We start from the raw sequence: 9604 nt of genomic DNA on the forward strand, positions 1-9604 counted from the left end.
CTCTGACCTCATCATTATTACAGCACACTCTCTCCACACCTTCCTACCATGCAGTCTATCCACCACCCTCACTCCCTCTACCTCTCTCTGTCATTTTTTGCTTTTCTTCACTCACTTTTTACACCACCCTCTGCACACTACATTGCATACAACACGTACCTTTCCCTCTCAAAATCAATACCTGACGTGCCTCAGCTGCCACCAACTCTTCAGCACTGCACTTCACCATCCATCCTCTGCTTGGTCTCTTGGTCCACCTCCTCATGTCCTAACCTCACCCCTGCAACTCACACTCTGCACTCCATTACTTTTCCCCTTTTATAGTGCTCGCGTTCTAGTTCTGACTGCCCCTAACCCCTTTTCCATTGGCTGCAATGCTCTCTATTGATTCGCTAAAGCTGTTCTTTCTCTGGGGGCCGGGTTACACTATTGAAAAAGCTTTAAAATATCCTGTTAGCCCTGCCCCATTTTCGGCCTGCGATTACAGGGTGGCAGTCAAGTGCTCAGGTGTTGAGTTTTCCATATGGCTTTCTACAAGTGTGGGTGAGTTGCTGCCAATTCAGTTTGGGGACAGTTTCTGTGTCTCCTGTTCCCCTGCGCTCTCTCCTCAGTCCCACCATTCGCTTGGGGTCCATCTGGGGTTGGCAGCTTGGGTGCTGGGTGTCTCTTTTCTGTTTGGCAAGAAAACCCCAGTCCATGACATTCCTGTTCTAGATTTCATTACCTTGGCTCTTGTCTGGGTTTCTTTGTTGCTCCTAGGTGCATTCTGAGATTTGCAGTTCTAACAAAAGGCAAAAGAGAACTCTGGCCATAAATAGTACTGAGATGCGACAGAGCAGGACACATTTAATGACTGAGCCCCCTTCCCCAGCTTCCCCTCCCTGCGTCTGAGATACGACTAGCTCTGGAGTGCGCCCCGATCACAGCTGTGTCAAAGGTGGATGGGGTCCCAGGTCTCTCCTGACAGTGTCAAGCCTCTCACCCTGTCACACTGTGTTTGAGGAGTGCTCAGATCACCTCATTCTGAAAGGAGATCTGTGCATTTCAATTGGATCAGTGCCTTTTTAGCCAACAGAACCGTGAGGGTTTTTTCTCCCCTAGCCTCTGCAGAACCTGCACCTGTTCCCTGTGGAGTCCCCCAGGGATCCTGCGTCTCCCCTACACTATACAATGTGTTCACCAAGCCCCTCTTTGACATACTTGACTATCTGGGTGTCTCATACACCAACTATGCTGATGACACCCAGATACTCATCCCTATCTCTGGTGACTTTGCTCGTGACACAAAGGCACTTAATGACGTCTACCTAATCATCCAGGCTTGGCTGGCCCATCACGGGCTTTGCCATAATGATGAGAAAACGGAGCTACTCATCCTAGGTACGCACTCCAAATTGGCCAAACTTGACCCAGCATATAAATCATTCACCATAGATGGCAACATAATCAAAGTTTCGAACGTAGCCAAAACCCTAGGCGTTTATCTCGACGCAACTCTGTCGCTAACTAGACAAACCAATGCCGCAGTATCCGCCTCGGCCTATACCTGTAAACTTATCACAGCTTGCAGACCCTTCCTGAACACTGAGAACTGCATCATCCTAGCGAGAACACTAATCATGGCAAAAATAGACTACTGTAACGCCCTCTACTTAGGGTCTAGCCAAAAGAAACATTGACAAGCTACAAGTTACACAAAACAATGCCATCAGGGCAGCCCTCAACATCCCGAGATGATCTCACATTTCTGACATCAGACGTAACCTTTACTGGCTCCCCGTCACGCAGCGAATATCTCTCAAAACCTTAGCCTTAATTTACAAGGTTCAGAATAACCTGGCACCAGCCTATCTGACCAGCCGGTTCTCACAACATTTTGCGCATAGACCGTAGAGATCAGCCTATGTCAACACACTCTCTATACCCAGATTCAAGCTACAATCTGCTGGGGGATCTAGCTTCCTTGTCCTTGCAGCTAAACGTTGGAACACCACCCCCTGCACACTCAGATCAGAACCCACGTTCCACTCCTTCAAAACCAAAACCAAATTTTGGCTTCACAAGCTTGATGAGCCTACTTCACTCCCATCATAGGCGCACCCTGAAGTACACCAGCACTTCTTTCATGGTCTAACTTTCATGTTCTCTTAATTCTCTCTCTCATTTGCAGCCTTTACTTTAGCTTCTAGCACCTGTTATACACTACTGGAGCAATTATGTGTCACCTGCTCCGCTTTGTCACTAGCTGTATCATTGTAAGATTGATTGTTTCTCCTTTGTAAGCCTGTCCCCTTTGCGTGCCTGTAACCACCTTCTTGTAACCACCTGCGCAGATGCCTCAGGGCAAGGCTGCGCGCTACAAATAAATAAATACAAATATAAATACAAATACAAATACAAATGGGCATGACAGCAGTGGAAAGGATGTGCTATCCATACTCCCAACACTAATGTGTGCTGGCGGTTCCGTGTAAATTCCACCTGCACAAGCAAATGCATGGGAATGCAACCTGTGCAGGCGACCCCACGTCAATGCAACAGGTGTTCCCATGTAAAGGCCACCTGTGCAGAGAGACCAATGTAATTGTGTGGGCCCTTTACAGACAGCCCAGTTGCCTTTCCACCAGGTTGTCGTTCTGGTAATGAAATGTTATTCTGTGGTTTATTTTGAAATTCAAAAAAGTTTTTTTTTAAACCCCCAGATGGGCTGATTGTTCCATCACCTGCCGAACCAGAAAGCTCCACTATATTGTGACCTCACAGCAGTGGCGGGTGCGCAGAGTGGGCAGGGGCACGTGCTCTCCCGTGAATCTGATGGGCCACCCCAGGTGCCTCCCCATTATCCTAAACTATGATCATTATGTGTGTGTGCGCTCGTACTTCACGCCACGCCTGCATAAATCAGTGCCCCACTTGGGCCACCCCAGTCAAGAGAGCCTGGACACGCCACTGCCTCACAAGTGCAAGGAAATGACCATTGTATAACAAAGACAGAGCTGGAGGTAAGAGGCTGCCTTTGCTATCTGGCCTTTAAACAACCCACACAAAATAGCCAGGTCTAGACGCCATTTTAGAAATGATTAGCAATTGACCAAGAGATTCTTCTTTATAGAATCTCTTTCTCTGACACTGGTCTCTGTTCTTTGTTATGTCTGTCTTGTGAGCGCCTTGAGGCCTGTTGGTGAGTGGCGCTATATAAAAACATAGATAGATAGATGGATAGATAGATAGATAGATAGATAGATAGATAGATAGATAGATAGATAGATAGATAGATAGATAGATAGTGTTTTCGTTACTTGATCTACAGACATTACTAATTGTAGTTGGGAAAGGAGACACGGCTACGTTTCTCCCTGCCCAGTTTAGAACCTACTACAGCACCTGCAGTGGGTTATGAGAAGTCACTGTATTTGAGATGCCCTGCCAACAATAGCATTATTATTATTACTATTAGGTTATTTATTGAGCGCAGACCCAGCTTCTGGAAGCAACAGAACGCTTTACAATCATAGCGGGAAGAACCCAGCGAGGGAAGCAGAGAAATAAGGGAGTGGGGAGCTGTTAAGAGTGTTTGCTTCACAGGCAGTCTGCAACACCCCTTCAAGACCAAATCACAGAGAAATTGCGGGAACCGCCCTGCCTGCCTCCCTTTCTGCTCCATCTATTCTCTGAGGCAAAGGCCCAACATCTCACCAGATTGGAAGAAATAACGAGTTAGGGAGACACGCCCACATGGCACGAAAGATGCTTTGACTCGTTGCACTTGAGCGCATCTGCAGGAGAATGCTCTGAGACACCTGTGTGCGAGCGCGTTAGAAATAAAATATCAATATCAATATCAATTTATTGTTTATACATTTGCAGTCTCAAATACAATTGATAGCGAATTGGTCTTTGGTTGACAGTGTTTTTATTTTGATAAAGGTAATTTGGGTGCTGCTTGGTGGTGACTAGTAACATTCAGACTCCCGAGTGTGTCACAATTTATGATGAACAGAATTTTCAAGTCACCTTCTAGCGCACCTGAAGTTAACGCTAACTATAGGTTAAATGATGTTCCAAAAATCATGTTTGTTGTATCATGAGGCTTTTTTATTCCAAAAATGATCCTCCAAAAATTGTTCTTAAATATTATTGCCCTCTACACGTGTTTCACCAAATCTTTTGGCTCATCAGGAGGGATTTATAACAGAAAATTCCATTCAAATTCATTGATTAGATATAAACATGCCTAATGATTAAATTTTTGCATTCATCTAGAGAGCTTGGTCCATGTTTAGATTCCAAATTAGTTTGAAATTGGAGTGGTCTTGGTAGCATGTGTGTTTGGGGTTTCCCCTGTGCTGTTTTACCCCAATAGGAGTTTCTTTAAAGTCTTTCGATTGAGTCTTGAGAGCTTCTGAAAACCGTCTTCTTTCTTACAAGGAAAGAAGACGATTTTCAGAAGTGTGATGAGCCAAAAGATTTGGTGAAACACGTGTAGAAGGCACTACTATTTAAAAACAATTTTTGGAGGATGATTTTTGGAATAAAAAAGCCTCATGATACAACAAACATGATTTTTGGAACATCATTTAACCTATAGTTAGCGTTAACTTCATGTGCGCTAGAAGGTGACTTGAAAATTCTGTTCTTCATCAATATCAATTTATGCGTGCAATCAATCATGCTCACGGTTATACATGAAAACTGCACATGTGAACGCCAAAGAAGAACTAAAGGGCCCAATTCACAGAAGGATTTTTTAATGGCAAACCCCAATTGGAAAGCGCTCTATGAATAAGAGCTAAAGACTCGTCAATATTGACAGATGGAATCCATAGTCCGGCTGCAAACACATTTCCTTTCATTTAAACTTTCAACAAGTACATACCAAAAAGTAAGCTGTGCCCCTCGGAGAAAGAAATCACTGATTATATAGCAATGTTATATGCAGCCTTAGGAATATGGAGACATAAGGCCCAGCAACCAGAATCCATATCCAAACTATTTGGACATAGTCATGAGCTGTGACAACTTACCTCTCTATTTTCTGTCTCTACCTCTCTATTTTCCTTCTTTATTTGTGATCTTTCCATCTTTGTCTAAGAAATTCTCACCCTCATGAATGTAACTGCTTATAAGCAAATTTGGTCCTTTCCGACTGACAGCATTTACCGATCGGCAATATTATTGAATGTATTAGGACACATCGATGGCATTGCAGCAGACACAGAAACAGCCAGCCTGGAATTGGGACTTGGACAGAGGCGTAGCCAGGATGATCTAAAAAGAGGGGCCTGAAGCTAATGCAGTTGGGCCCACTACAGCGACATTGGCATCTATAAATGCCCACACAGCGCTGCTGAGTCAGCATTTACTGATTTTGCCACCTCAGGCCTTACCCTGTCTACGCCTCTGGACTTGGATGAGTTTGAGCTGGTGGGTATTTCTGACCTTTGGGGGATTTCCATAGATTGATCTGTTTGCAACCTATAGGGAGCATAGGGGAAGGGGGCGTATTCTCTTCGGGTAATGGATCAGGGATGGCAACACCACTGCGATGATGATGGCCTCAGCAAGGGTGAACCAGCTCCATTCCAAAGGTATCCTCTACATTTTTCAACTTAATAAAAGTGCCTGTTTTGACAGTAAGATTAGTAAGATTTCAAATTGTTTTGATTATGGTGGTTCCCAATTTCTTCTTAATTAGTCACTGTCCCTGCCAATGGTTTTCCCTACAAATAGCACTTTCCCTTGCACACAGCATCCCCAAAAAATCTTTTTGGGAACGGTTTCCTTTTTTTAAAAAATTACTTTGAAAGGACGAACGAGATTAAGGGATTTTGCACATGCTTTAAGCTATACATTATTTTGGGCTTTTTGTTACTCTTTGGTGCCAACGCCTTTCTTTACGTTAAATTAGTTGAATATAGAATTGAAAGAAAAATATGACTCTGCACTGAGTATTTCAACAACTTTTCTATGAATGAATTTGTTGGCCTTTGTGTGGTGGAGCTGGCGACCCCTTGCAATTATCTAGATGCTGGTGTAATTGCACTCCAATCCTTAGTTAGGTCCTTTAACACCTGGCGCTATCTACCGCAGTAGATTAATAAATCTGTGTTTATCTGTTTTGTTGCCTAACGATGTGTCAGGTGCCTGTACAACTGCCTCTCAACTCATTGGCTTGCTCGGATGTCCAGGAGATAAAGCTGTGCTAACTGCTGTGTCGCTTTCTCTCTGCTCAGGGCCCACCATACGTCAACTTTAGGAGGTATTCAATCGTCCAGTGTACTGCAGAAGAGGAGTTTTCTGGTTGGGATGAGGATTTCTGAACCACTCCCTCTGGATGCAGAACATGTTCCTATCCAGTCAAGGATTCTACAGGGCCTTTACCAGCACCAGCAGGGAATTTGCAGACTCCTCGGACGATGGTCATTTTTAGCGCATCTCCACTTTTAGAAGGTCCAAGCAAATGCTGATGACTTTGGAGACAGGAGTCTTGAGTTAAAGTTGATTCGCTTAAGATCCAGAAGAAGATTTTAATATCTTTAAGTTAATCTGGTTCACACATGTGTTTATTCATTGGTTGTGCTCTTCGATACAGCTTCACGCCACCCAAGCAGTCTAGAATTGAGCAGCTGCCAAATGTGAAGGATCACCCGGGTATTGAAGACGTTCATGCAATCAGCACTTCTCCTGGTACTACAGCCTGCACATGGACATTAACTAAAGCATTATTGTGTGGAGAAAAGTTGACCCCTGGCCGCTGGAGATTGGATTATGTGGCTAGCTCTTCCAAGCTATTGGATGGAGTCCAAAGAATAATTGGTCCTGCGTTTGGAGCCAACAGATTCATATCTGAAGAAAGTAAGAAGTATCCCAATTGACGCCCAACTCCTCACCCAAACACATAGCTCAACGAGAGGGGTAGACTTACCTGCCGAATCAAAAAGAGGCAGAGGAAGACTCCAGGCTAGGATGCCCAACGATTCCGCTCAGATTCTGTTTCTTATGGATGAAATTGATGAACAGCTGGTCGATGGACGGGTGCCGAAACTCATCTCAGAGAGAGAGGTTCAAACCTGGAGGGCATCAAGGAATCTGTGATAGGAAACATTGAGTGGGTTGTTGACACCTAGCCGCATGATGACTGCACAGACCTGGCAAGGGACCCAGTTTGTTGGGCCATACACTCTTGGCACCTCCTTGGTCTTACCAATCTCTTAGCCTTATAACGACCACGTTGAGATGGAAATAAATGGAATATCACAATCTGATGAACCATGGAATGCTCCCTGTTTCTATTCAAATAGAATTAAGCCAAATTTCGTTTCAGGGAATTTATTTCTTAAAAATGTGCAATAAAAAGTGAAATATGAATCTTGCACAGATCTGTCTGACCACCCTTTTTTGCTATTTCTTTATATTTTATTTTATTTGTGTTTTTGTATAACCCATGACATGCTGCAAAGCTGCGTCAGACACTTGGGGAAGGAGTTGTGGGAGCAGATCCCACAAGAGAGAGAAGGTCGCGCAGGCACACAATATAGAAAGTGTTTTCTTTATATCCACTATATATCGAGGCTCAATAGGCAATCAATGAAAACCATGATGTGCCGTTAAGGTTCTGTCCACACTAGTTTTCCTACCAGCTAGACTCTTAAAGTTAGAGCAACAATGGATTCTGTGTCTCCACACACACACACACGGCCTGAATGACGAAGTACAGTTGTAAGCTTTACTTACTTAAACCAGCTGGGGCCATGTCATGCTGATTTCTAACCGCTATAATTGGGGTGTTTTAATTTTTTTCAATTTCCTTAATTTCATGCCATTTTTTTTCATTTCATTCCCCTCCACAATTTTGATTTTTAATCTCAAATTGACAATTTTTATTGGAATTTTATTTCCACACTCATACTTTAATTTCGTTTTTATTTATTTTTATTTTTTGTATGCACATTACATTTGATTTTGTGCTCCAGGCTTGGCTCTATCCTTTAGTTATTTTCATCACTATCCAGTTACGATTGGCCAAGCTTGTGCACCCAGTCTAGCACGGGCCATTTCGCTTCACCCAACATGGTCGCCGTATAGGGTTCGGTAGTGGTTGCTGGAAATGCAGACTATGCATGAAGCATGATGTGGGATCCGCGCTCATAGTCGGCCCTGCCTTACCTCATGAGTACACTAGCCACAGACTTTCCCACTTGTGCTCTCAGAGCTCTAACCAACTTGACCGGTTACATTGAACGTCAGGAACCTGATCCCCAGGTACGAGCAGATTTTGTGGTCTCGGCGAGCACTCATGAGCGGGTTCTCCCATCTGGGTGTGGAGGCATGGCAATAATACTTTGAGGGGATTTTAGTTCCCCGCTTAGACACCTGATGTGGTCCTTTTTCTCCTCTCTTGTCTCCCTGGCTCATAGAAACATCGCTGAGGGGGTTGGACATAGACAGAAGACTTTGTTGTTTCCATTCCGGCTCTGACATACTCATCCTGCTTTTGTTACTCAGGCATCTTCCAGCGAGTTGTCGCCTGTGAGTCATCCCTTTCCCCTTTGCTTGGCGACACCACAGCTTCCCCTCCCTCCTTTTCCCTCTCACTTAACGGGGGTTCTATTGACATGTTCATGTCCCGGCAAGGTTCACAGGGTCCCACGGTGAGCATAGTGTCACTCCCCCGTAAATGTCACTGGTAGACACAAGGATTCGTATACCCTTTTGGTATACCACTTTTGTGGCTGTTTTGAAATATCACTGTGGCTGCAAAAAAAGACATGGGCAGCAACTAAGATCCATGGGCCTCATTATGAGTGTGGCGGAAATGCAACAATGGTGCCGGTAGTACTACCGGCGCCGTTGTTACCTCTCCACCACACTACGAGTTCTACTCACCGGTGACGGACTGCACGCCTGGTCTGATGAGGCGTGCATGCCGGTACCTGCGAGCAGAACTCATGATTGCACCAGCACCGTTATAAACCCCTATGGGGCAGAATGGGAATCGGGAGGATGGCCATGACGGCACCCGCAAATGGGCAATTACCGGGTCTGCCAAACTCAGCATGACCCGGTTACTGCCCATTCGCGGGTGCTGGGAAAAAAACAACTCCAGAGGCAGCCATGCCCTTAATAAGGGCACGGCTACCGCCAGAGTTATAGTGAGGGATGTCTCTGTTTTTTCACACAGGTTGAGTTCTAATACAGAAGAATAATTATAAACACCTCCCCCCTTCCGCATGTGTTGTCCTGAAGAAGGCTGGTCCCAGCTTGCGCTGGAGACTGCTTACAGTTCGAAACTGGAGTTGACATTTTCATATTTTTCACTCTCATTAGGCTTCGTTTTGGACTATGTGACTCTTTTGTATGATATAGTAAATCTCATAACCTACCAGCAAGACCCTTTCATTTACCTTGGAAATTGTGTACAGGTTCAGGCTTGCTGTTTCCAAGTAGATCATCTTTGTAATCCCTGTACCCACACTGGGTAAAACTGTATGCATCGGATATTTGTCATTTTTGTTGTCCGTTTCTTTTTTTTCTATTTTGTATTTTCTTCCTAGTTTGTTGATCATTTTTGGAGTGAATTTGATGCGATTGCTATAAAAGAGTT

General features: G+C 44.4%; 1 protein-coding gene across 2 annotated transcripts in view; it reads left to right on the plus strand.

The window, feature by feature from the left end:
- The window catches only part of LOC138453056 (cGMP-dependent protein kinase 2-like), a 524549-nt gene extending 516733 nt beyond the window's left edge, over positions 1-7816 (plus strand). Inside the window, exon 20 of one of the 2 annotated variants that reach the window (XM_069605521.1) lies at positions 6234-7816. In XM_069605521.1, the coding sequence (XP_069461622.1) occupies positions 6234-6320 (87 nt within the window). In that variant the 3' untranslated portion in view covers positions 6321-7816. The remainder of the gene's footprint in view (positions 1-6233) is intronic. The other variant, XM_069605520.1, reaches the window with a different exon arrangement.
- Positions 7817-9604: the final 1788 nt, after the last annotated feature.

Source organism: Ambystoma mexicanum, chromosome 4p (genome assembly GCF_040938575.1).
Source record: "Ambystoma mexicanum isolate Mex_15411 chromosome 4p, UKY_AmexF1_1, whole genome shotgun sequence".
Taxonomy (NCBI): domain Eukaryota; kingdom Metazoa; phylum Chordata; class Amphibia; order Caudata; family Ambystomatidae; genus Ambystoma; species Ambystoma mexicanum.